We start from the raw sequence: 27,381 nt of genomic DNA on the forward strand, positions 1-27,381 counted from the left end.
TTCTATTCATGTGAACTGGAAAGAATATAAAAGTGTATTAGAAAGGATAGAGATGGGCATGGTTTCCTATGACAAAAAAGAAATTTGCAAAACAGTAGAGGATCTGTCCATACTCATTCTATTGAGTTGAAATAGTTGAGAAGTTTGACAGCCCTGACTTGTTTGGGTTCTGAGAGTCTTTTGCACAAATATTGTACATGGAGTTTCATCTACTACGCAATATTACAATTGTGGGCACTTATCGTCCAATGCTCAGTGCATACGGTAACTGATCTGGTTAAGCGCCTACCATCCATAGTGTGGAGTGTAAAGCAGGTTCTAAGCAGCATAGAGTCAAAACTCGTTGGGAGTTAAGCAAAAATATTGGAATATTTAGCTGTGCCATATTGATCCGTTCTTGAGAACTGAGAAAGCAAATTTCCGGGCAAAAGGGCGCACCTTTTATGACTTCAAAGCAGCAAAAATATGCGTTTTGTAGTTAAAACATACCCAATAGAATATTGAACCTACGTAATTATCTTGATTGGTCTTGAAATATTCGAAGTACGCCAACGAGAACCAACACTTCCACATAATTTCAGATTTCACCACTTTTGGTAGAAGAGTTAAAAGTTTATAGTTTGTGTGGGAGATGATCTTTGGAGAAATGTAGTCCGTTTTTGTAAGTCGGAAATGGTGAAAAAGCTCTTGAACTCCAATTCTTTTATTGGCTCGTCTTTGAGCAGAGGGGAAGTGTTGTTCATGTTCCTTTGGTTTCATTTAAGAGCAAGAAATGTCTCGAAAATGTTTTCTTATATAGGAACGGTCAACAGTATGTTTTAGAAAAGTTCGGAGAAGCTAAACACTCACGTCAGAAAATAAGGCTCAACTTTAATGCTGAGGAGTTCTTAATTGAAGTCTTCTATCTACATTAAAAATATATTTTTTATTCGGAAATAAACACAACTTACTGAGCTCAACCTTTAAACTGGCAAGTCCTTGAAGTACATTGTCTAAAAAACATTAAAATGATTTCATGAAACTTTGTTAAGTGTAAATGCCAATTAGTAAATTGGAATTCCATTAAAGCACTTTTTAGATTGTCATTGATGTGATGATATACAATTTCTTTAAACCCAGCATTAACTGATGGGAATGCAATAATAAGGAAAAAAAAACTCCGATATGTGGCACATGGATCGAAATATTTCAAAATATCTTATTTGTGGACCGATTTGGTTCATATTTGGACACAATACATACAAGAATGGATAGCGACCTATGAAAAAAAATCGCCGCTAGGTGGCGCAAGGATCGAGATATTCAAAAACATCGTATTTGTGGTCAGATTTCGCTCATATTTGGACACATAATACTGTAACGAATTTACTTGCAAATCCTCTTATTTGCCCTTCTGCTAAGTTCGAATCACTAAACTGTAGAATAAATGACTCCAATATTTAATAATGCAAAATGGCCTTTATTAAAGTACTTCACAATAACACTCAAACTTTGCAACGAATAGCTTGCTTAATAACTAAACTGATTGATAGCTCAAATGAAACTCTACTATTCAAAATAATACTGCTCTTGCTCGCTAGATAGCGTCTTAATCGAAATCTCAAATCAAACTGAATTCCAGCGCCTCTACAATTGCCGCCTTTTATACTTTTTGATTTCAACCTTCGCATCTTCTCCAGAATCTACTAGTCCAGTAGCTCTCAAACTTCTCAGCTGTAACTACAATTGCACAATTTTATAGTTTTTATACTCAGTTGAGCAGAGCTCACAGAGTATATTAAGTTTGATTGGATAACGGTTGGTTGTACATATATAAAGGAATCGAGATAGATATAGACTTCCATATATCAAAATAATCAGGATCGAAAAAAAATTTGATTGAGCCATGTCCGTCCGTCCGTTAACACGATAACTTGAGTAAATTTTGAGGTATCTTGATGAAATTTGGTATGTAGGTTCCTGAGCACTCATCTCAGATCGCTATTTAAAATGAACGATATCGGACTATAACCACGCCCACTTTTTCGATATCGAAAATTTCGAAAAACCGAAAAAGTGCGATAATTCATTACAAAAGACCGATAAAGCGACGAAACTTGGTAGATGAGTTGAACTTATGACGCAAAATAGAAAATTAGTAAAATTTTGGACAATGGGCGTGGCACCGCCCACTTTTAAAAGAAGGTAATTTAAAACTTTTGCAAGCTGTAATTTGGCAGTCGTTGAAGATATCATGATGAAATTTGGCAGGAACGTTACTCTTATTACTATATGTACGCTTAATAAAAATTAGCAAAATCGGAGAAGGACCACGCCCACTTTAAAAAAAAATTTTTTTTTAAAAGTAAAATTTTAACAAAAAATTTAATATCTTTACAGTATATAAGTAAATTATGTCAAGATTCAACTTCAGTAATGATATGGTGCAACAAAATACAAAAATAAAAGAAAATTTAAAAATGGGCGTGGCTCCGCCCTTTTTCATTTAATTTGTCTAGGATACTTTTAACGCCATAAGTCGAACAAAAATTAACCAATCCTTTTGAAATTTGGTAGGGGCATAGATTTTATGGCGTTAACTGTTTTCTGTGAAAATGGGCGAAATCGGTTGATGCCACGCCCAGTTTTTATACACGGTCGTCCGTCTGTCCTTCCGCATGGCCGTTAACACGATAACTTGAGCAAAAATCGATATATCTTTACTAAACTCAGTTCACGTACTTATCTGAAATCACTTTATCTTGGTATGAAAAATTAACGAAATCCGACTATGGCCACGCCCACTTTTTCCATATCGAAAATTACGAAAAATGAAAAAAATGCCATAATTCTATACCAAATACGAAAAAAGGGATAAAATATGGTAAGGTAATTGGATTGTTTTATTGACGCGAAATATAACTTTAGAAAAAACTTTATAAAATGATTGTGACACCTAGCATATTAAGTAGAAGAAAATGAAAAAGTTCTGCAGGGCGAAATAAAAAACCCTTAAAATCTTGGCAGATATTACATATATAAATAAATTAGCGGTATCCAACAGATGATGTTCTGGGTTACCCTGGTCCACATTTTGGTCGATATCTGGAAAACGCCTTCACATATACAACTACCACCACTCCCTTTTAAAACTCTCATTAATACCTTTAATTTGATACCCATATCGTACAAACTCATTCTAGAGGCACCCCTGGTCCACCTTTATGGCGATATTTCGAAAAGGCGAACACCTATAGAACGAAGGCCCACTCCCTTTTAAAAATACTCATAAACACCTTTCATTTGATACCCATATCGTACAAACAAAGTCTAGAGTCACCCCTGGTCCAGAAAGGCCCACTCCCTCTTAAAATACTCATTAACTCCTTTCGTTTGATACCCATATTGCACAAACGAATTCTAGGGTCACCCCTGGTCCACCTTTATGGCGATATCTCGAAACGGCGTCCACCTATGGAACTAAGGATTACTCCCTTTTAAAATACTCATTAACACCTTTCATTTGATACCCATATCGTACAAACGCATTCTAGAGTCACACCTGGTCCATCTTTATGGCGATATCTCGAAAAGGCGTCCACCTATAGAACTAAGGCCCACTCCCTCTTAAAATACTCATTAACTCCTTTCGTTTGATACCCATATTGCACAAACGAATTCTAGAGTCACCCCTGGTACACCTTTATGGCAATATCTCGAAAAGGGGTCCACCTATAGAACTAAGCCCCACGCCCTTTTAAAATAATCATTAACACCTTTCATTTGATACCCATATCATACAAACAAATTCTAAAGTCACCCCTGGTCCACCTTTATGGCGATATCTCGAAAAGGCGAACACCTATAAAACGAAGGCCCACTCCCTTTTAAAAATACTCATTAACACCTTTCATTTGATACCTATATCGTACAAACAAAGTCTAGAGTCACCCCTGGTCCACCTTTATTGCGATACCTCGAAAATGCGTCCACCTTTAGAACTAAGGCCCACTCCCTCTTAAAATACTCATTAACTCCTTTCGTTTGATACCCATATTGCACAAACGAATTCTAGAGTCACCCCTGGCCCACCTTTATGGCGATATCTCGAAACGGCGTCCACCTATAGAACTAAGGCCCACTCCCTTTTAAAATACTCATTAACACCTTTCGTTTGATGCCCATATTGTGCAAACAAATTCTAGGGTCACCCCTGCTCCACCTTTATGGCGATATCTCGAAACGGCGTCCACCTATGGAACTAAGGATTACTCCCTTTTAAAATGCTCATTAACACCTTTCATTTGATACCCATATCATACAAACGCATTCTAGAGTCACCCCTGGTCCATCTTTACGGCGATATCTCGAAAAGGCGTCCATCTATAGTACTTAGGTCCACGCCCTTTTAAAATACTCATTAATACCTTTCATTTGATACCCATATCGTACAAACGCATTCTAGAGTCAACCCTGATCCACCTTTATGGCTATATCCCTAAATGGCGTCCACCTATAGAACTATGGCCCACTCCCTCATAAAATACTCTTTAATGCCTTTCATTTGATACACATGTCATACAAACACATTCCAGGGTTTCCCTCGGTTCATTTTCCTACATGGTTATTTTCCCTTATGTTGTCACCATAGCTCTCAACTGAGTATGTAATGTTCGGTTACACCCGAACTTAACCTTCCTTACTTGTTCTCATTGCATACTTATAGGAGTATCTCAGATATATGCATGTGTTTGCGCATTGACTCTCCGCTGCTCGTATACGTACATGGTACATATGTGTATACGCAATTATTGTTTCGTTTATGTAGATACATAATGATTGATCTATGGATGTGAATTCACGTCACTGCTTAGCATCGGCTTAGAGACGATAGCATTATCCCTTAGTTTTGCTAATATTCGTAACACTGCCCTCCACCTAAGTCTGATCGTCCCGATCAGACAAATCTCTCGATCTAAACGCTGCTAACCTCTTCAAATGAACCACTTTCATTTTGGTTCGTGGATTGGTAGTGGTTTGTATGCGGTACACTACATCGTTGATCCGTTTTACAACTTTGTATGGGCCTTCCCAGTTACACTGCAATTTCGGGGACAAACCTTTTTTTCGTTGTGGGTTGTATAGCAGCACCAAATCTCCTTCCTGAAACCCTTCCGAATTAATTGCTTTATCGTACCTCGCTTTCATCTTGTCACTCATAATCTTTGCTGGTTGCCTTACCGAATCGTGTATCTCTCTCAGCTCTTCTTCCAAGACACCAGTGGATTTCTTGACACTCCTCTCCGCATCGGCATCTATCCCATACTTCAAATCAGGTGGCAGTCGAAGGTCATTGCCAAAAATTACCTTTGCGGGAGTTTGACCCGTTGTGTCATGTACTGCCGATCGGTAGGCCATCAAGAATAATGATATGTGTGTATCCCAGTTCTTATGGCACTTGTCTACTACTTTCCTTAAATGCTCCTCCAATGTTCTATTGAAACGTTCCACCATACCATCGGACTGAGGATGCAATGCAGTTGCCCGTGTTTTTCGAATGCCCGACTTCTTGCACATTTCTTGGAACACAGCTGATTCAAAATTCCTGCCTTGGTCAGAATGTAACTCCATTGGTACACCATACCTTGCAACCCATTCGTTTTTAAACACTTCTGCTACTGTTTCTGCTTCTTGGTTTGGCATTGGGTATACCTCTGGCCATTTACTGAAATAATCCATAACCACCAGTACGTATTTGTTTCCGCGGTTTCTAGTAGGAAATGGACCTGCAACATCCATGGGGATCCTTTCAAATGGTGCACCTGAAATATACTGCTTAATCTGGCCATGACTTCGGGTTTTGGGCCCTTTCGCTCTGTTGCATACCCCGCAGTTGGCAATCCACTCGGTGACCGACTGACGGCAACCAACCCAATAGAATCTCCGCTTAATTTTCTCGAGTGTCTTCGTGATTCCAAGATGACCTCCACTTGGACCATTGTGCAGCTCGCTGAGCACGTCAGGAATCCTCTTTCTGGGAACAACTATCAGTTTCTTCTTGCATTGACCATCCTCACTCTCCCATACTCGATGCAAGCAACCGGATATCAATTCTAAACTGTTCCACAGTGCCCAATATGACTTCGCAATGGGACTCTCTGCTGACATCTCCTCTCTGCTTGGTCTTTCGTTTCGTTCGAGCCCTTGCATAACATGTGACAGATCTGTATCTACTAGCTGACACTTTCTTAGATGTTCCTTGTCCCATTCATCCGTACGCGTTATAGTCATTAGCCGGACATCTATAATGTCTTCTTTAGCCTCGGCCTTTGAACAGTGCTTGCATTCCAAACTACATGGTCTTCGTGACATTGCATCGGCATTTCCATGGGTACTACCTTTTGGATGCTCAATGGAAAAGTCATAGCCTTGTAGTCGCTCGATCCACCGTGCCAATTGTCCTTCGGGATTACGGAACTGCAGAAGCCATTTCAACGCTGCGTGATCTGTCCTGACACGGAATCGCTGGCCGTAGAGGTATTTGTGAAAATGTTTAATGCACTCTACCAATGCCAACAGCTCTCTCCGTGTAACACAGTAGTTCTCTCTGGTTTTCCAATCGAACGGCTGTAATATGAAACTACCTTCTCCTGTCCATCGACCAGTTGTAATAAAACGCCTCCTATAGCATATCCACTCGCATCTGTATCTAGAATAAATGTTGCTCCTGGAATCGGATATGCTAACATTGGGGCAGTGCACAAACGCTCCTTCAATGTTTGGAAAGCCACTTCTTGCTCCTTCTTCCATTCAAAAGCTTTGCTTTTCTTGTAAGCTCGTGGAGGCTATGGGCTACGTTGGAAAAATTTGGTACAAATCGGCGGTAATATGTGCACAGCCCAAGGAAACTTCTCAATTCATACAGATTCTGTGGTCTTGGCCAATCCTTTACTGCCTCTATCTTTTCATTCGCTGTACCGATACCTTCTGTCGTTACCTTGTGACCCAAATAATTTACTTCCTTTTTAAACAGCGCACACTTTTTCGGACTTAACTTCAGACCAGCGCCAGCTATTCTCTGGAAAACTTCATCTGAGTTTTTAAGATGTTCATCAAAGTTCTTGCCCAATACGATGATGTCGTCCAGATACACCAAGCATGTTTTCCAATGTAGTCCTTTCAATACCTGATCCATGAGTCTCTCGAAAGTAGCTGGTGCATTACATAGTCCAAAGGGCATTACTGTAAATTGCCAAAGACCATCTCCGACGCTGAAGGCTGTTTTCTCTTTGTCTTCCTCCTTCACCTCCACTTGCCAGTAGCCGCTTTTCAAGTCCAGTGTGGAAAACCATTCCGTACCAGATATCGAGTCCAGAGTGTCGTCAATTCTTGGCAATGGGTAGCTATCCTTTTTCGTAACGTCATTCAACTTCCGGTAGTCCACGCAAAACCTCATTTTTCCATCCTTCTTCTTTACAAGTACTACCGGTGAGCTCCAGGAACTAGCTGATGGTTCGATGACGCCGCTGTTGCTCATTTCTTGTATAATTTGACTTACAACTTCCCGCTTCGCCAGTGGAACACTACGTGGAGCTTGACGTATCGGCCTCGCGTCTCCAGTGTCAATTTGATGTTTCACACCATTGGTGCGGCCTGGTTTGGAACCATCCTGGTCAAATATGTTTGCGTACTTTAGGAGCAGTTGCTTTGCCTTACTCTGATAATCTTCCTCTAGCCCCTCCGTCCATGCCGTGATGTTATTTGAAAGATCAGTATTAATGGATGAAACGTGTTCCAGGAGCTGTTCACAGTCTGTTCAGCCTCTTGGCATCTTCCCAAAATAGCTCCTTTGGTCAGTTTGAGTGGTGACTTGAACTCATTGAGTACTCTTACCGGAATACGTCCATCTTGTTTTGTCATAGCCAGGGTTTTTCCTACAAGTATGTTCAGTGTTGATTTGTTTGCTGCTTCGACAACCCACAATTTGTTTGTCCCACAATCTCCATCAACCTTTGCCCAGATGACTGCTTCTGATTTTGGTGGTATTTGCTGACTCTCTTCCACCAGCACTCGTTTACTGCTGTAGCCTCTCTCGTAGCCGAAATTAAGTGGCACATCCATGTTCTTATATCGCATAGTCTTGCTTTGCATATCGATTTTGATGCCTTGGTTGATTAAGAAGTCCACTCCAATTATGATTTCATTAACAATACCTGCCACTATAAAATTGTGTAATACCGTGACGTTCCCAATTGCTACTTCACATTCTACTTCTCCAATTACCTGGGTGTCCTCTCCCGTGGCTGTACGTAATCTTGCTCCAAGCGATGGTCTTATCTTTTTGTTGGCTAAATCTGATCGAATGATGGAATGGGATGCACCGGTATCTACAGTCAGTAAACGTTCCTTTCCATCCACATATCCTCCAACAGTAATATTGCTCGATCTTCTTGCAATCTGCGAGATAGAGATTATGGGGCATTCAATTGCGGGAGCCAGCTGCCGCCCCTTGCGGCTAACTCGATTTAGTTTAACGATTGAGTGGTTTTGGAGATTTGCTCATCTCCTTCTGCTCTGCATTTACGACCACCCACATTATTGGAACTGTTAGGGTTGGTGTTGCAATAACGCGCAATATGCCCTGGCTTTCCACACTTAAAGCATTTGACTGCATCATTATTCTTCTGCTGCGTACCCTTCAATGCTTCCAAAATTGCGTCTACCCATTCTGGCATTTCCACTTCCACGCGATGAGCTTTGTACGCTTACTCAAAAGTGACGCTGTTTCTTGAGTCAGTGCATGGGATACCGTTTCTGCGAATGTAGGTTTTGGGTTTGCATATGTCGCTCGCTTCGTTTCTACGTCCCGTATGCCATTTACAAAACTCTAGATTTCTACCCTCTCGGTGTACTCCACGGGTGCGTCCGCATTTGCCAAATGTGCCAACCTTTAAACATCCGAGGCAAACTCCTGCAAAGTCTCATTCGCTCTTTGGTGACGGTTTTGCAACTCAATTTGGAATATCTGTTTTCTATGCTCGCTTCCATAACGTCTCTCGACAGCGGCCATCAATGCTTCATAGCTGTTCCGTTCGTACTCTGGAATAGTCTGTAAGGTTTCGGCAGCTAGTCCTTTCAATGCTACGAAGAGTGCAACAACTTTATCTTCAGTATTCCAGTTGTTCACTGTTGCGGTCTTCTCAAACTGTAGCTTAAAAACCTGGAAAGGAACAGAGCCGTCAAAAGATGGAGCTTTTACCTTCGTATTGCTTGCTGAAACAACTGGGCGAATTAGTTGCAACTCCTGTATACGACCTCTCAAAGCATCCACCTCTGCCTCGAATTTTTCTTCAAACTGCGTTATTTTCTCGTCCATACGCGCTTCGAGTTGTGCAGAGATCTGCGATGATACCTGTGCTGAAATTTGTGCCGACATTTCGGATATTCGTGCGTCTTGTGCTTCAATTTTAGATGTTATTTCTGACGATATCTCTGAGATATGTGTCCAGTTGGGATGCCATATATGTCTTTTGCTCTTCCAGTTGGGATGCCATATATGTCTTCTGCTCTTCCAATTGTGATGCCATATATGTTTTCTGTTCTTCCATCTTGGATGTTATACGTGTCTCCTGCGATTCCAATTGTGATGACATGTTGGTAGATATTTGTGATGACATTTCGGACATTTGTGCCGATATTGCAGTCAATATCATGTTCAGGTCTGTGTTCGCCATTGTCTGCGGTGTTTCATTGTAACGAATTTACTTGCAAATCCTCTTATTTGCCCTTCTGCTAAGTTCGAATCACTAAACTGTTGAATAAATGACTCCAATATTTAATAATGCAAAATGGCCTTTATTAAAGTACTTCACAATAACACTCAAACTTTGCAACGAATAGCTTGCTTAATAACTAAACTGATTGATAGCTCAAATGAAACTCTACTATTCAAAATAATACTGCTCTTGCTCGCTAGATAGCGTCTTAATCGAAATCTCAAATCAAACTGAATTCCAGCGCCTCTACAATTGCCGCCTTTTATACTCTTTGATTTCAACCTTCGCATCTTTTAGGCGCTTCCAGAATCTACTAGTCCAGTAGCTCTCAAACTTCTCAGCTGTAACTACAATTGCACAATTTTATAGTTTTTCTCATTGCATACTTATAGGAGTATCTCAGATATATGCCTGTGTTTGTGCATTGACTCTCCGCTGCTCGTATACGTACATGGTACATATGTGTAGACGCAATTATTGTTTCGTTTATGTAGATACATAATGATTGATCTATGGATGTGAATTCACGTCACTGCTTAGCATCGGCTTAGATACGATAGCATCACCCCTTAGTTTTGCTAATATTCGTAACAATACAAACAAGAATAGAAAGCGACCTATGTAAAAAAGCGCCGCTAGGCGGCGCAAGGATCGCTATATTCAAACAAATCGTATTTGTGGTCCGATTTGGTCCATATTTGGAATACATAATACACACATGAATAGAAAGCGACCTATGATGTCCGATTTGGCTCATATTTGGAACAAGTATTACATACAGTCCGGTAGAAGTAACATCAAAATATCGGCAGCGAATATGGCTCCACATGCAGATGGGATTAGATTAACGCTAGAAGGACGCTCAAAGTATAGTCCATGAAGGTAATCCATTTCTCTATTTTTGTAGCGATAGCGGTGAGATTTGTAACCAAGTACTTATTCAGGAGCCACTCCTAGGTCTTGAGCAGAAAGGACGTAAGTCCCATAGGCCTGCGTCTATTTCGCTTAATGTGCGAAGTCCTTATTCATTGGAGCTTAAGACTTCTGTACATTTTTGTGGAACATACATGACAGGGAATGCCTCTTGAAGACTAGCTTAAATAGGTAGACGTAACAGCATCGTAACGGAAGAGACGTGCAAAATGGGCTGGGATGCCATAGCGAGGATATTTCTAGGCTCTCTTGGTTGTATGTAGAGGCGTTTACCTTTTAATCTATGTCCTTGGTGTAGAAATGATTAGGACCCAACTTTGATACCAACAAGAATAATTAATTTTATTAAAATAATAATATAAATAAAAAACCCATCCAATAAAAAGAACTTCCATATACAAAAATGTCGAGATTTTTATACACCATCTGTTGATATGGTACAGTTTTGTTTGTACCCTGTCACCACTCATTTGAAACTGAATGAGAATGATTAGGTACGTCGTTGTGGCGCCTGCAATCTGCAACAAAAAAGCAAAGAGAACATTACTGAAGGCTTTCTGGAACACAAAGCTTTTCTGAGGTAAGTTCTCACCGAATAAAGTAGTCCGCAATTGATGTTGAAGGACCCAGCTGCAGAAAAGGTAATCTTTTGATGAAGTAGCTGTAAAGAGAACTGCTCGATCTGAGAAGGAGACAAGTACTAAAAGTTCTTTCACTGTGTATATATTTGGATATAAATAGGCAAGATATTTGAGTTCAGCACTTGCCGCCTAAAGAAAATATCGGCGAACTACTCGTGTTATACTCAATAATTAAATCTTGTCCAAACAGTCGAAACATTTGGGAGCTTTATGAAGCACACGCACAGGATCAGAATATAGCCAGCAGTTGATAGGGGCGGCAGAGATATATAAGTAAGGGGTATGTATGGTAGTGTGGATTTTTGACTGAGTAATACCTGAGCATTATTTCACAAAACCAACTTTATAAATGGCGCCCGAGAAGGGATATGTCCGTACCGGAGCTTACACAATATATTACACTAAGAGGATAAAATAACTAGCAAAATATGATTGTCTTCAAGTAAACATACACCTTTCAATCACGGTCAACGACTCCAAGATGGACCCCCAGCGGGCTAGGGGGTCAGAATATAACCGCAGCAGGTTTCCTTGGCGTAAGAGGTGACTAAAATACCAAGTTGATTAAAGGAGTTGTGTAGCGCAACTCTTTCAAGGGGCTCTCAGCGCAATATATAGTTTCTCCAACCCCATTGTCAACCTCACCTACCCGCGGCGAATACTGTTTCTTTAACAGCCGAGACTCTGGAGACCCCAAGTTCTTCATCGATCTAGGGGTTGGGAGGGCGGGTTGGCCTAGATGGCTTCATGTGGTCATACTTAATCGTTCCCGAGATGGTCAGGCTAGTGCTTTGATGGTGCTTGTTACCGGAACGTACGATAACACTCCCCAAGGCCTTCGGACCGCAAACTATCTGAATGGTCGGCAAGCGTCGGTCCAATGTAGGAATGAAATCTCAAAACCTTGGTGAATTAAACACGGGGTGGTATCCTATTCCAACTTCTGTTTAATTTCTACATATCAAATCTGTCTTCCCCACCAGAAGGAGTTACTAGCATTTCCTATGCCGACGACTGCATGATAATGGCAATCGGATCTGGCTCTTTAATAGATGAATTCATTCCCAAAATAAAAAGTTATCTTCCCAGCCTTTCTGCTTTCTTCACCTCACGCGACTTGGCGCTACCAGCGAACAAGTCCACGGCCATCCTGTTTACGACGTGGATGAAACATATGACGCAAATATTGGACGTTCACGTCGATAACGTAACGCTACTGACTATCAGTAACCCTAAGATCTTAAGGGTAACGTTCGATAACACACCTTCAAGGCACATGCCCCCAAAATTGTATCTAAATTACAAAGCCACAACAAGATCCTCAAGTCTTTTTCGGCAGCACTTAGGGAAGAGATAAAGGAACGCAGCTACCAACTTACAAAGCCCCTGGCCGTTCGCTCATGTGCTACGCATCACCAGTTTGGGCGCCTGACTTAAAAAACACACACTGAAATCGGTTTCAGGTCTGCTAAAATACTGCACTCAGAACTATCAAGGGATGTCTCCTTATGACCCTTAAACATCATCTAAATAGTGAGGCCAAATAGCTCAATATAAAAGATCCTGATGGAATGCTTAGCAGACAGTTTTTGTTGAATTTTCACAAACCGGACACCCCAGAGAACACCTGCTTGATCCAGCCCCGTATCCGAGAGGTATAAGAAAACATCTTCGTTAGCGCTAGGATGAGATCCTGTAGCTAGGCGCTCAGCCGATTAGTCCATATAACCTAATCCACACAGAATCCGTAAACACCTTTGCTGGATCGCGCTCGATGAACCCCGTTATCAATTTGCACTATTCAATCCTTGTAGTAGAATAAAGCAGACTACCAAGGAAGACACGAATCACACTGGCTCAACTTCGTTCTGGATACTGTAACAGGTTAAGCTCTTACTTGTCTAAAATCAACCTCGATGTGTTCCACATGATACCAATTATCTTTTCAATTGTAATGTGGAATCTACACCTCTAACAACAGCATCCCTATGTCTAACCCCTCAACGAATTTGTACCCCAACAAGCACTTAGCCTGTGCATGGTAGTGCCTACCTACAAAATCGTCGAGATGATTGAGTCCTATTCAAGTGTAAGATCATCTTACTTACCACGATGTTGTATTGATGATTGTTCGGCATACACGTCTCCATATTATCTAGACCGTAGGCGATTTCAGTAGTCTATTAATTTGAGTATATAAAAGCCATTGCCACTGCCTAAAAACTTTCAGTCTTCTTACTCACCTTTTGTAAAGTTTCTTCGCAAAGTAATGCCAATGATAGAACATTAAACATATGCGGCAGAGATAATAAAGCGTTACTTGTCGATTGTAGAAGCTGTTCCATTGTATTTGAGTAATTATTAAATTTTATAAAAATCCAATAACTATTCGATATGATTGCCAAAAGATCATTACCGACATTTGTCAATAACGAAAACCCAAAATTTCTATTTACATGTGCCGTTAACTCCCACAAACGATTGTAGAGATCACGAATAATATGCAAACGTGTCAAATCAATACTTCGAATATAAGGAGAGTACCGTTATGCTGAGTTCGAAAAAAATTCTTAACTGCAGAGTTGCCATCCTGCATATGAACGTCTTCATATAGCTTCTGCTCATCCAAAATTAGTACCAATTTCTTCAAGCGTTCACGTATAATCATAATGCAGATCGTGAATTGGAAGTAACGTAACATCGTAACACAGAATGACAACATATATAAGATAAAGCAAATCGATAAGGAATTGTGTTCGGAAAACGATTCTGTGCTGACGACTAAAATTTGGACGCACACATATGCAGAGATCATTTTGATGGCACGTCTTATTAGCTGTTTGTTGAAGCACCTGTAAAAAAAAATTAATTAGGAGATAGAGGGGGTATTAGTTAAGGAAGTCTCTAGAAATATTAGATAGATACCCGAGTTGCTTATAGACATCTGCATTCGGTTCAGTTGTACTCATAAGTTTTAAAAAGGAGCCGTGACAGTTGCCCGGGATACTACTATGGTACAGGACCGAGATGATCTTAAGCTTCGAATTGTTCGACAAAATCGCAAACGACCTCAGAAACTCTCATACGACTCTCGATTGCACAACAGTTGGAATCAGGGCTTTAATAGACGCTTGGCTAGATGTGGAATTCTCTGACCGCAGCACAACTGGACAACATCCCATCCATGTTGTTGTTGTTGTTGTTGTATTAGCGATAAGGATACTCCCAAAGGCCATGGGGTTAATGGTCCTTTGTCGGATGCTGATCCGGTACCTTCCATTAAGGTACTAACTAACCCGACCATCTTTGTAGCGATTTAGTATGACCACATGAAACCTTCTAGGCCATTCCGTCCTCCCACCCCCTAGATCCATGGGAACTTGGGGTGGCCAGAGCATCAGCTGTTAAAGCAACCAGATTCGCCACGGGTACGTGAGATTGACAATTGGTTTGAAGAAGCTATATATTGCGCTGGCAACCCCTTGAATAAATTTGGCATTTAAGTCACCTCTTACGACGGGAATACATACCGCGGGTATATTCTAAGCCCCCTAACCCCCTGGGCGTAGCATCCCATCCATCGAAAACCCCCCACCAAATCTCCCGCCCAACTTAACCGATTCATTGCCTTAGGTCATTGCCTTTCCCAACTCCGCACTCAAGGGAAGTTCTGGTGTGAAAATTGCAGAAGAGGTATACAGTTTAAGTTGGCCCAAAGCTTAAAATGCCATGTTACGAATCCTGATCAGCGGAGGACCACAGCTGACCTGCCCGCAATATCTACTGAATTTATGTTCAGCATGACATTCAATGGCAAGGTAGGCGTTGTCCTAGAAGTACCGCTGATACCAACCATCGCTATTCGTTTTACTGACATTATCATTTTAATAGAACTCGCCGTATTTAATTTGTTCCATCCAAACGCTACCCTAAAAGGAGGTTTTTTTGACAATCATTTCCTAATGCCAGTGTGCTGCCATTGGCGAGAGTCCCCGTACCTTACGGATGGCATACCTGCAGCAGTATAAACCATTTGAAGATTTCCTAGCCCTATTCTCTACATTGAGCCTCCAGCACAGGTTTCTGTCCTATATAGTTCTTGAATATTTAAACTTATCAGAAGGTACCAACGGTATCCGCACGATCAATGACGTTCTAAAAGCGGGAATCTTATGTATCTTCGTAAAAAGAATCACCTTCATCTTGCCAGTATTGATTGCCAGCTCGTTTGACTCACCCCTGATGAGGATTTTGTAGTCCACCACTCAGCAGCCAACACATTCTAGCATTACCAGAAGCTCGTTTACTATCACAGTTCAGAGTAGAGGAGATTGAGCAGTACCCTGTGATGTTCCCCTGCGCACCTTGCTCTCGACTCCTTCTTTACTACTCCCTGGCTTCTCTCCACTCCGCTGGGAAAATTTTGTTGCACGAAAGTTTGTAATTGAACTCCACAATACAATCCTCGACTTCCAGACCAAGCAGGACTTCAGGAAGGACATTGCTAAACTCTACTGCGATGTCTCGAAAGAACGCAGATTATTTGCTTCACAGTCGAATGGAGAGCTGTTTCCGTTGATCTGCCTTTGCAATAGGCATGCTGCTATGCTGACAATAGCCCTCCTATACCTCAATCAGCTGCTCCAACGTTTCCTCGGGTTGGAGGAGGAAATGATCGCTCATGCCCTGCGCTTCCAGGCCAAGACTCCAGCTATTAGGAGTGAGCTGTCAGATCTAGAAGCAGCAAGTGACTTGAGTCCTAGTATTTGGTAAGAGGACGGAGTTATTTTACAACATAGGTCCTGGTTTTTGATAGGGTTTTTCAGTTTGGTCGTTAAAAACAAACTTCTGGTAATACTACGGACTCATTCAGTCTATGCGAGGTCCTCATGGACAGGCCAGTTCAACCTAACCCAACCAATGTTTCGTCACAGCTTCTACCTCCTATGGGATGAGAGAAACTTAGACCAAGACTTTCGGTATGCAGCCCACACCAGGCAGGACATTCCTGCACAACCAAATATCGCCGGCGGTGGAGGTATAGGTTCCTAAACTAAACGGATGTTCAGTGGATACCCAGACGATGCTTGGCCTAGTAGTGAGCTGCTTGAACCACATGCAATGGAATCACTTTGGCCATTCCCAGGTGAATAGCGGTCAGAAGATTACCCTACTTCTGTGGACTTCAACACATAGACAGAGGATTGGGTCCTAAGGAAGCGAAAAGAACTGAACATGACGTATCGGATCACAGCTAGATAGCCATGCTTTTAAACGAACCTAATAGCTTCCTGATGACATTGAACCTAATGAGCTCTTAAGCCCCATTGCCGTAAGACTCCTCTAAAACCTTTGCAGTACAAGGACTACCGTTTATACACATACTTGTTACTCACCTATTATCAATATCCACATTCAAAGAACGCTCAAAAATGTCGTCGATTTCTCTCACGCGGATGAAGAATGCGCTTATCTTTCGTCGATGAAGAAATGCCTCCAATAAAGTTACAATATGGGCTAATCGTATCCCAGTGAATTGTAGGAGGTCAATGAGATCACCAATACCACCAATCGCCGATGCAGTAAGTTGAAGTCTGTTCTTACCAAAGACGCCGTAAAATAAAATGGCGATAGGTGCGAATAATGTGCAAAAGATGTAGTATTCGAGTAGATTGCTTTTTTTATAGTCGACTTTGGTTGACGGGAGGGCGCCGATTTGCAAGGGCCTGCGCATAAAATCAATCGACTCTGATATGTCCATGTAGGGCATGCTGGTTGGAGTTTAATTCAGACGAAGTTGCTTGTTTAAATTTGTGATCCGCGAAACCAATGAATTTAAGAAGGACTGGCTTTGCACTGATTGGTCTTTGAGGAATATATCGACTATTGAGAATGGGCTTTACTTTTAGTTAAAGTGACTTCCATTAGTTTGCGATTTGACTCGTCATTGATGTAAAGACAATTAAATGGTTAAACCCAGTGAAGCTTTGGAAGTAGTTCAAAAAGAACTAGTTCGTCCGCACATTCGTTCCTTTCCATTCCACTCGCTATTTAAGCTCGGCTTTAACCAACCTATCGCACAGCAGCTGTAGCGTTCAAAATGTCAGCGCTCTTAAAGCCTTACGGAAAGCGTACGACCTCCAAAAACCATTTTCTTAATCACCGCAATCTCAGAGTGTTCCATTGAGCATACAGCGGATGGGATGCAATCCAGAGCTTTTTGAGTAAAAAAATTCAATAATCATTCGGAAAACTAAACCGCAAATATGAGAGTCCTCAATACAAAGTATAGACCCTACTTTCCTACGAAGATGAGTACCTTAGTCAGAGATTTACAATCTAGGTTTTCACGGACCTATCTGAAATTGCCAGTGGGGAGTGAATCTTTACAACACACCCAAACAATACATTTCCTGAACTCAGTGGGCATGATACAACGCGAAATTTTCGCTATCCAAAAGATATATAAATCATGAATAGTACCAGTTTTACCTACTCCTGTATCCAAGGTGTGAACGGCTTTTCGTGCACTCAGATAAGCAACGAAAGTTTCAAGTCTGGTTAGTGCGTGGGTGAAGTGGGTTGTACTATACAGGGCAAGAAATGGCCGATGAGCTAGCAGGGTGTGGATCGTCTCTTGATGTCGTAAGTACGTAAGAAGTCATTGCACTCCTAGGACTCATAAAGGATAATATATACCAGCTTTGGCTTAAACAGGTTAAATATAGTTTGAATCGATTGCCGTCATACAACGAAATATGATCTCCAGTCTTTCTTAAGTTGAATAGAAGGGATATTTTTGTATATGTTGAGGTACTCACTGGCACTTGCTAACTGGGTTTACTGCATCAAGGAAAGTAGTAGAATAAAATACCTCACACAGTGCATCACCTCCTGTGAGACAGATGAACAGATCGAGGTAGAGCAAAAGTTCTCGGAAAGCTTTTTTTTCGTGTGCCTACCGGAGTTTTAGAATACTCTACCTGCGGAGCTTTTTAAATATTTAAAAATGTGACAGTTTATAAGAATCGTTTTCATTGGTTAATTGAAGATTCTTGCCAGAGCGAAATGGCGCAATAGCCTAGATGCAGAAGAGACTCGCCACCATTCGACCAACCAGATGACTTGCAATCTCTTTGTTGTATAGGTGGGCAAGCGCTTAGCTCACACTGCATCTTGTAAGTGTGCAGGATTTCATTGGCAAGTTGCCATATTACTCCTTTATGATTCAAAGAACTTACGAACTTAGTATTTTTGGATCTCCAAGGTACTTATCCAAAAAAAAGAAGCAAATCTTTACTGATTAAGTAAATAGCTGAACCTGGTGTCACCGTTTAATAATGTGGAAGCACAACTGGCCTTTATGGTGTCCAAGGTAGCTTCCTCATATCCCATACTATAAAGATTTCTTTCCAACCTATTCAATCTAAACAGCAAAAGATGAGTTGTTATAGGTTCAAATGAAAGCGTGACAAGAAGGCAGTCGACACAAAAGAAGTATATGTTGAATAGCGAGTTCATTCTGCACGTTCCCCATTTGACAGGTTTTAACACTGCCCACGGAAGGAATTTAAACGGCAGGCAGCACCACAAAACCCAACCGCTTCTAAAAGTACTCAGTAGGACTCCATTAAAAAATGTTTAACTTATTGGAAGTTAGAATTAGTTTCAAAACTTTGCGATTGAGTTTATTTTAGCATAGTTCCAGTACTCTTGTCAAAAACAGTCCGAAGCTGACTAGTCAATCAACTCACTATGCAAATGACTCAAAAATTTATGATGACATTAATTGCAGCTATCCATCATATGCAAAGCACGTCTCATGCCTAAAAGCCTTATTAATCCAACTGCGATAAAATTCGATGGCGAAAATTTGGTCCAATAAAGAAGGTAGGGGAGAAGGTAGCATACTTATGTACAGGCAGACGAAAATGCGCTTGACAGCATGCTCCAGTATGTATTTCGAAGATTATGGCATGAGTTTGATTAAGCGACGACAGATACAATAAGCCTCCTTAGAAATGTAAAACATTGCAAGATCGAGTTCCTCTGATAGCATTAAGATCATAATTAACAACTTCCGATAGTGGCTTTCGAAATTATCGGCATCTGTGTTAGTGGATCTAAAGTAAGGTCCAGTTAAAACTCCATCGCTTGTAGGTTACATATTTCTTTATTATTCACTATTCTTAAACTTGTAAGAGGCGACTAAAATACCAAAATGATTCAAAGGGTTGCGTAGCGCAATCCTCGCAAGGGGTTGCCAGCGCGATATATGTAGCTTCTCCAACCCAATTGTCAACCTCACCTACCCGTGGCGAATCCTGTTTCATTAACAGCCGAGGCTCTGGCGACCCCGAACTCCTGATGGATCTAGTGGGTGGGAGGGCGGTATGGCCCAGAAGGTTTCATGTGGTCATACCAAATCGTTCCCGAGATGGTCGGGCTAGTACCTTTATCGATAACACTCCCCAAGGCCTTCGGGGAGTGTCCTTATCGCTACAACAAAAACGGGACCTACATCTTTTTTGCCGACTCCGACCGGCATCAAGGCAGATGACTGAGAGCTTTTCCTGGCAGAAGTACACTCGGAGTGCTTGCGACCCCGTTAGACAAATTTTCTTCTAACTGAGAAAACATTTTTCTAAAATTTTGATGCTGCTTTTTCCGCGGTTTGAACCCAGGATCTTCGGTATGGTAGGCGTAGCATGCTACCATCACACCACGGCGGCCGCCTTCTTCATTAGCCCACTTTAAAATATGGCAGCTATGAATACCGGAAACACCAAAAGGGTGGAAGTGACGTGACGTTGCTCAATTTTCACTATCACAGCGAGGCAGATCGTCGACGATTGTCGACGAACGAGGATTGTCATTTAGCAATAATTTTAACAGAGCTCTGAGGTCAGAATACTTCCCGCGGTAGCTTTAATCTTCTTAAAGCGGGGGAAATGATGGTAATGTACTTAAGTTGCATCCGATAGGTGGCCCGAGGATCGATGTAGTTGGCGATTTGAAGGACCCTGAAGATAGGAAAAAAGTGGAAATGGGAGGTTTACGCAGCGAAATAGGAACGCGGTTAAGTGGAAACTGAAAAGGGAATTAAGAGCAAAATTTTACGCGAGTACCTGCCATTGCTGGCCTAACCTCACGGTGCATCTATGCATACATGTCCGGCCAAGACTCGCTACTTTCCTACTCCCAATCGATGATATGAGTGGACAAAGCAACACCTTGGTGGGGTTGGAGGCCTATCTTATACGTCTTCCATTCTAAGGGTCATGGCAACCGGTTGCAATGCAACTCCACATTCGAGCTGACCAACTCTTACTGCATTCTGATATCAAACACAGCCATCAAGTTGTTCCCAAAAGTGGCCTACCTCAAACGAGCTAAAACGGAACAAGCTCCGCGGGCTATCTGCTTCGGTGGTACCACTTTAAAGTCTTGGTATGACTACTGACAAGGGAATGGAAGAGAACGGCAAAAAGCCAGTTACTGACAAAAGGTGAGATGTGTAAAGAAAAGGAGGAAAATTAATAGAACTTTTTTCTATGCCGCAGAGAAAGTACATGTAAGTACACTGCAGCTTTTGCTGCAGGGAAGAGTCAGTGAAGCTGGTATCGTCTCTAAAGCACCAAGAGCTTAACCTTCTGCACTAACCTCATCCGAGTTCAGCTAGGGTAAGGTGGATTTCCATAAGAAGAGCAGGATCTATGCATCTAAAGGTGGAGATTGGACTTTCAATACGGTGTTCACTACCCAGTTGTTGACGTAGGAAATTACCGACTGTTTGTGAAAGCCATTGATAGCTTGCGTCAGCTGCAATGACTGTTTTGGTGTATTGCCGGATCTCGCTTTTCGCTCCTTGTTTTCGTTTTAAACAGTACCGCGCCAGGCAGTTGTGAGATTGAATCATTCATCCTCTAACATCCAACCAGGATGAGCTGTCAACGATTCTGGGAACATATGTCAGATATCGGTCAAAAGATCAGAAGCATGCAAATTCCTTTATCTGGCTAGGAAAAAATATCAGATAAGCATAGAATTCTTTTGCAGTTTGCCTAAGACGCCCAAATCTATCATTAACTAGAGTAGAACCTTGAAAATTTTAAAGGAAACAGAAAGTTTCGAAAGCTTTTGAGTTCAGGCCGCTATATTCTGGCGAAAACACGTTTAGCTAAGCTTGGCAAACTCAGCGGTGGATCGCTCTGGAAGGGAGTGGTATCATATGATAACGATATGTCGAAATCTGTGTCTATATTTCAAGCAAAATTGCGGTCTTAGTGTATTACAAATGAAAAGCTAGAGTCAAAGTCGGGGTTTTTTTGGGGTAGACAGAATTACAGTTAACTGAATTTCGCACTCGATCCACTCATTACTTTCAGTAAATAAAAATATTAAAGAGGGTATACTTTTAGCCCTACCGTCATCAATAAACGCATCTCCAATACAAAGAAATGTTGCGCTGTCACTTCGATGCATTCTGGTTGTAGCTGGGTTGAGAAGTCATAGAGGACGAGACAGTACGCAGCAAACGTATGCTCAGAGCTAATTCTGCTTATTCTGCTTAGTAAATTTGCAACAGTATGACCCTAAAAATAGGCAATATTTTTATAAATTAGGTATTTACAAAAATTCTCTCATAACTTACCAATTCCTTGCATTTGCTACATAAATAACATAAATGTAAAGTTATAATGATGAGTGGTGCTATCACAGCTACTCCTGCAATATTATAATAACGTCGTCTCACATAACCATCGAACGACAAGAGGGTCCAATATAAATTTGCGCTCGTATCAAATAAGTAAGAAGTAACTGTGCAAAATAGCGACCAACCAGCAAAGCTATTCAGGAAAACGAAAGCACGATCTAGCAGCGCATGAATCTCTTTAACAGCCAACAAACACTTGAGAGACTCTAACTTTTCATAGTTCACATCCAACATACGCTGTTGCGGCGCCCTACGATATGCTTCAATTTGACGCAGTTTCACGCATAAACACTCGAGATAGTGACGCAAAATACGTACATAAATAAGCACTTGAACGATGCCTATACGCAGAGTAAGAATAGACCACAAAGCCCATGCCAAAAATAGCCTGTATAATTCAACCATGCTGAGGTGATTACATAGAGTAAGTGCGGTATAATTGCAATGACAATGTGAGAAATTATATGAAAACGAAAACAATTTAACAGCGTCATCTGTTGTACGTCCTAACGTAAACGCAACTTCAAAGACACTTCAATTTCGCCGAGTAACGTTAGAAAGTTTTCATGTTCCGTTTGTTTGTGCATAGCTTCGTATATAATAATAAAATTCGTGCCAACTTGACATGTAAATATGATCGTGGATGATATCCACGTAAGTATGAGTCCTGGTATAAGATTACGCCAGTGAAGTCCATGAATATAGATGGCGCAGAGAACGCAGATCAAAAGGTAGATATGAAATTTTTGCTTGAGGAACTTAAAGATACAATTATCTGTGCTTCTAAACTAAGAATTGCCGTTTTGTTGCATTCGGAACTGGTCGCTACTACCTGAGAAAGGTCTTAGTTGGTTTTTTACTTTTTTGTTTGTGTCTACGTAAACTCCAAAAAGTATGCAATACTGTAACCATAGACGTAGCTGTTTTTCCATCGTGTCGTTGATAAATGAAACTAATGGACTTGTCACACTTTTCCTCGAGTTTTCATTGGAAAATGAAAATTATTTTTAAATTGGAAAATAAAATTTCTTGACAGACATATTGATGATTTGATGTTATCCTTAATGGGATATGTCTGAGAGCGCATAAACAAAGCTTGCGCGAGCATGGTCATTATGCAAGGTTTGCATTTCAAAATTAAAGCGTGTACAGTGGTAAAATATTGAAATATTTACTATATACTCAGCAGCTTCTTTTGCCGACCGTAAAAGGTTTTTATATAGTGAGTTGAAGGTCCAGGTAAGATAGATGTATTTTCGCTAGAGCTCCAGTATTTCCGCTACATACTGCAAAAAACTCGTTCACTTACCATTTCAAATTCATAAAAATAGGCTTTACGTTCATGAAAATCTTGCTGAACTCACAGACAATTTCCACGGATGGATTGCACAAGCATAACCCGCGTTATCCGCCTTTGGTAGAAAAATGGAAACAAACTTGTTTGGTGTTCTTATGCAGTAAATGATTTTTATTTTTCTCCATGTTCTTTACGGTTGGGAAAATCGTGAGACCCTTGACCCTTTATTAGTTTGTTACCTTTATTATTGCATGCCTAGGAATTGTAATGATAATCAAATACGTTGCTATGGATGTGAAAATCTTGAAAGAAAGGAAGAACAAACATTTAAGTGTGAAAGAATGTAGTATACTTTCAGGCGCTTACCGACATAATCATGTGCAAATTTAATACGAAACATTTCTTTGCTGTTATTTCAATTAACAGCAATTGTAGTTGCGTGGTAAATTGATGTACCAAAAGACTGTGCATTCTAAGTGATTTCGATGAGCTTATTATAATTTTTTTACACAATTGTGCTGCTAGCAAACGATCCTAACGGTATGCAAGTAATTTAAAATTTTCAAAAATTCCTTCATACTCACCATACGTTTACAGCTATCACACAAATAACAAATATGCCAATTGATTATGGACATGGGAAAAAGCCACCAAAATAATGGCACGTAATAACTGCGACGCTCCAGATAACCCTCCCAACTCAATAAAGCCCAATAGATGGTGCAGCCATAGTCCAACATATAACATACGATAATACTCAAATACGACCAACCAGCAAAGTCATTCAATGATTGACAGGCTCTATAGAATAGACCCTAAATCTCTTTGATAGCCAACAGACATTCCGGAGATTGTAATTTTTTATAATTAATATGCATTAGTTGACGATTTGGCGCCATACGATAGGCAACAATTTGTTGTAATTTCATTAGAAGACATTCCATATAATGACACAGCACACGAACATAAATTAGCACTTGAATCAAACGTAAACGCATTGTAATGGCAAACCAAATGGAATAATGAAAATATTCAATATTTTGTAAGGACTCAAAATAATAAACGAACAAACAAAGGCAAATGAGCGATTGCCATAGCAATTATCTTAAAAGGTAACGCACACGTCGCACCAACCAAAGTTCACGCACACCTTGGCGTAGACGTAGTTTAAGTGAAACCGAAATTTCATGTAAGAGCATAAGAAATGCTTCTTGCTCGTGCATGCGCCAAATACCCTCAGCTACTATGAGAAAATTGGAAAGTACCTGCGAGCTGAAGAATAACGTAGCCGCGAGCCAGTTGAGCATAGTGCCTGGCATGGGTTTTTGCTGAAAGAGTCCATTTATGTAGAGTATGCAGATCCAAGGCAGCAAGGCGTAGTGATCGATAATTTTCAAGCGTTGTTTTGAGATCTTCAAGCATGCCAAACGGCGTGTTTTCTGCATCGTTGTATAGTTTGCAAGTTGAAGTTTAGGCGCACTCAATAAGAGTCGTCACTTCGGCGAAAGCGAGAAGCAGCCTGATTGTCCAGCAGTTTTTGATTGACAGCTAAGTAGATAATAAGTGGCTGTCACGTTTGGGTGGCAAATGAAATTTGCACATGTGCAACACACAGTTGATAAGCGCTGTCGCACAGTGGTCAAGAAACAAAGTTTCAAACGTACACATTTGGGCATGGGTTTGGAACTTACAAAGTGGCTCATATCTCTGAAGAGAGAACACTTAAGGCTCACGATAGGCATACTGACTAGACACTCCCGTCTGGCGTCACATGCTTATAAGTTAGGCCTCGTCAGTAACAGCAAGTGCAGGAAGTGTGAGCTGCAGGGAGGAACGGGTGAGCACGTTCTGTGTTCGTGTCCTGCGCTCGTCAGGACACGGCTCCAGCTATTAGGAGCGGCAGAGTTGCCAGATATTGAGGCAACAATTTAACCTGGGTCTTAGAAAACGACTAGTATTTGCCAAGAGGACGGAGTTATTCTTTAACGTATGCCCTGGTACTTGATTGGGGTTCTTCCGTTTGGTCGTCAAACAAATTCTGGTAACACTATGGACACATTCTAGAAATTTTTCGGTTAATATTTGAGATACTTTCCTTTCGGGAAGTGGACTTCGGACCGAGGTATTCCAAAAACGTATTTATGGTGCGATTTGTTGGAAACTTTGTGGTTAGGTAATATTTAGAAAAGGCGAGAGGTAGTAGAAGATAAACTGGTAAAGGGAGCGGGACGGGGAGAGGTAAAAACTACGGGAAGCATATAAAGAAAGAGAGGTACAAGGAGACGGAGAGATAAAAAGATGTAAGAGAACGGAAGAGGGAAAGACGATGGAACGAGAAAAGATAGGGAAAAGAAAAGGGAAAAGGAAGGGGGAGAGGGATAGGGGTTGTGAGAGGAAGATGCAGAGAGAGACGAAGAGGGAGATAGGGAGGTTGAGAGAAAGGTAGAGAGAGAGGTTTATGGATGTACTTGGATAGTATTAGATTAGACAATTTTCGTTTATAGCTGAGATTGTTGATAACCTACCCAGTTTAAGAGACGTGCGCGATGAGAACCATTGTTACAAAAGAAACATGAATTAGTAAAAGAAGACACTCGGACATGCTGAGACCTTTAAGTAGATGATCTTACAGAAATTGGAGGAGTGAGCTGCTACTGGGCTTTGAGCTGTAGAGTCTAGGATTCGTTGGTCTGGTGCAATGTGCCGCCAATGAGCATGAGAAATCCTATCAGGAAACCATGCTCCTTTGGTTTATTATAATGTTATTAATTGCATCTAGGTGATGGGCGGCAAAGTATCCTGTAAACATCTGATCCTCACGGAGTTTTCTGATTTAGTGGTTTGCGTAATAATCTTATAGCTCATCTGGAGCAATTGTTGCAACCATAGGAATGCCAGAAGGCGTTCTTTGGCTTCCTCTGGGTTTGTGTCGAAAGCGGCTTCATGCAGAACCTTGAAACGAGAGACTGTCGTTTAGGGAGTATTCTCTAATGAACAAGCTACGATTGCCAAGGGGAACTGGAAGTCTCGCGATAGGCATGCCTAGAAAACGATTTAAATTCCTTTGGTGTTACCAACTGTCGCTAGAAGTGACTGGCGCGATTTGCTGGACCCCCAAACCAGTTTTAGCGATTAAGCGTCAGTTAAATAAGTAAGAAGAGCCGAAGATTTGAGGGGTAAAACAAATCATATGCCGTAGTAAATTTATATGCCGTAGAGTCCTGACTACATCCGTGAAGGTACGCTACGCATAAGCAAAGTGTACCGGAAGATGTTGGGAATTGTAGCGAAAAAGTGGGAAGCTAGATGTTGCGCTTACCAATCCCTTGAATTCTCTCAAGTGTGGTCCACTTCATCGTTGCATTCTGCTACCAATTCTAACCTTAGATAAACTTATAAAAACACTTAAGACAATAACTTAGAGCCGTTTCCGAATGTGAACTTCGAAATTTAATCATTACTTAAACTGTAGAACAATTACCAAAGGCATTGAAATGGTGGAACCAACCTAGAAGGATAGATTAAAGAATTCATATTTTATATTTTCAGCAATTTGATAAGCATCCTTTTAGGCCCTCCGACATCACGAAACGTAAATCTAATGTAAAAAGCCACACAGCAATATTTCTGTACATTGCAGCTGCAGTTGCGTGGAAAAGTCTTGCAATACTAGGCGATATTGAATCAACGATCTTAGCGAACTTGCTATGATTATTTTGGACAGTAAATGTGTTACAGTATGCGCCTAAACTTATGCGAAAATTTATTAAGCAAAATGTGTAAACAATATTTTGCAAAACTTGTAATTTTTACCATTTTCTTGCACTTATCGCACAAATAACATAAATAACACATAAAAACATAACAAAACATAACATAAATTACAACGCCAATTGGTATGAACCACCAAATATCAGACAAAATATTACTACGATCATCAGCCTCGTCCAAATTCTGTAACAACCGATAGAATGTAGCGCTTAAATCAAACATGGTCTATATAGCAATGCGGAATAGTGACCAACCAACAAAATTATT

The 27,381-nt window shown here is 40.9% G+C and overlaps 1 protein-coding gene across 1 annotated transcript; it reads right to left on the reverse strand.

The window, feature by feature from the left end:
- Positions 1 to 6: 6 nt before the first annotated feature.
- LOC137248450 (putative gustatory receptor 2a) lies at positions 7 to 21,890 on the reverse strand. Its single transcript, XM_067779384.1, has 8 exons — positions 21,757 to 21,890; positions 16,726 to 17,545; positions 13,924 to 14,181; positions 13,573 to 13,852; positions 13,438 to 13,509; positions 11,281 to 11,361; positions 11,144 to 11,206; positions 7 to 15 (listed from the first exon to the last, which is right to left on the reverse strand). The coding sequence occupies exons 2-8, from the start codon at positions 17,097 to 17,099 to the stop codon at positions 7 to 9; spliced, it is 1,137 nt and encodes a 378-aa protein (XP_067635485.1). The 5' UTR covers positions 17,100 to 17,545; positions 21,757 to 21,890.
- Between the last annotated feature and the right edge of the window lie 5,491 nt (positions 21,891 to 27,381).

The sequence above is a fragment of the Eurosta solidaginis genome, chromosome 4 (assembly GCF_040869045.1).
Source record: "Eurosta solidaginis isolate ZX-2024a chromosome 4, ASM4086904v1, whole genome shotgun sequence".
In the NCBI taxonomy this organism is placed as follows: domain Eukaryota; kingdom Metazoa; phylum Arthropoda; class Insecta; order Diptera; family Tephritidae; genus Eurosta; species Eurosta solidaginis.

Excerpts from the sequence above, each read along its gene's own strand:
- LOC137248450 (XM_067779384.1), bottom strand. The coding sequence starts at position 17,099 with ATGCCCTACATGGACATATCAGAGTCGATTGATTTTATGCGCAGGCCC. Across the intron at positions 13,853-13,923 it reads CTATATGAAGACGTTCATAT|TATTGATTTGACACGTTTGC; the intron begins GCAGGATGGCAA and ends TTATATTCGAAG. Across the intron at positions 11,207-11,280 it reads ATTGCGGACTACTTTATTCG|ATTGCAGGCGCCACAACGAC; the intron begins GTGAGAACTTAC and ends TTTTTGTTGCAG.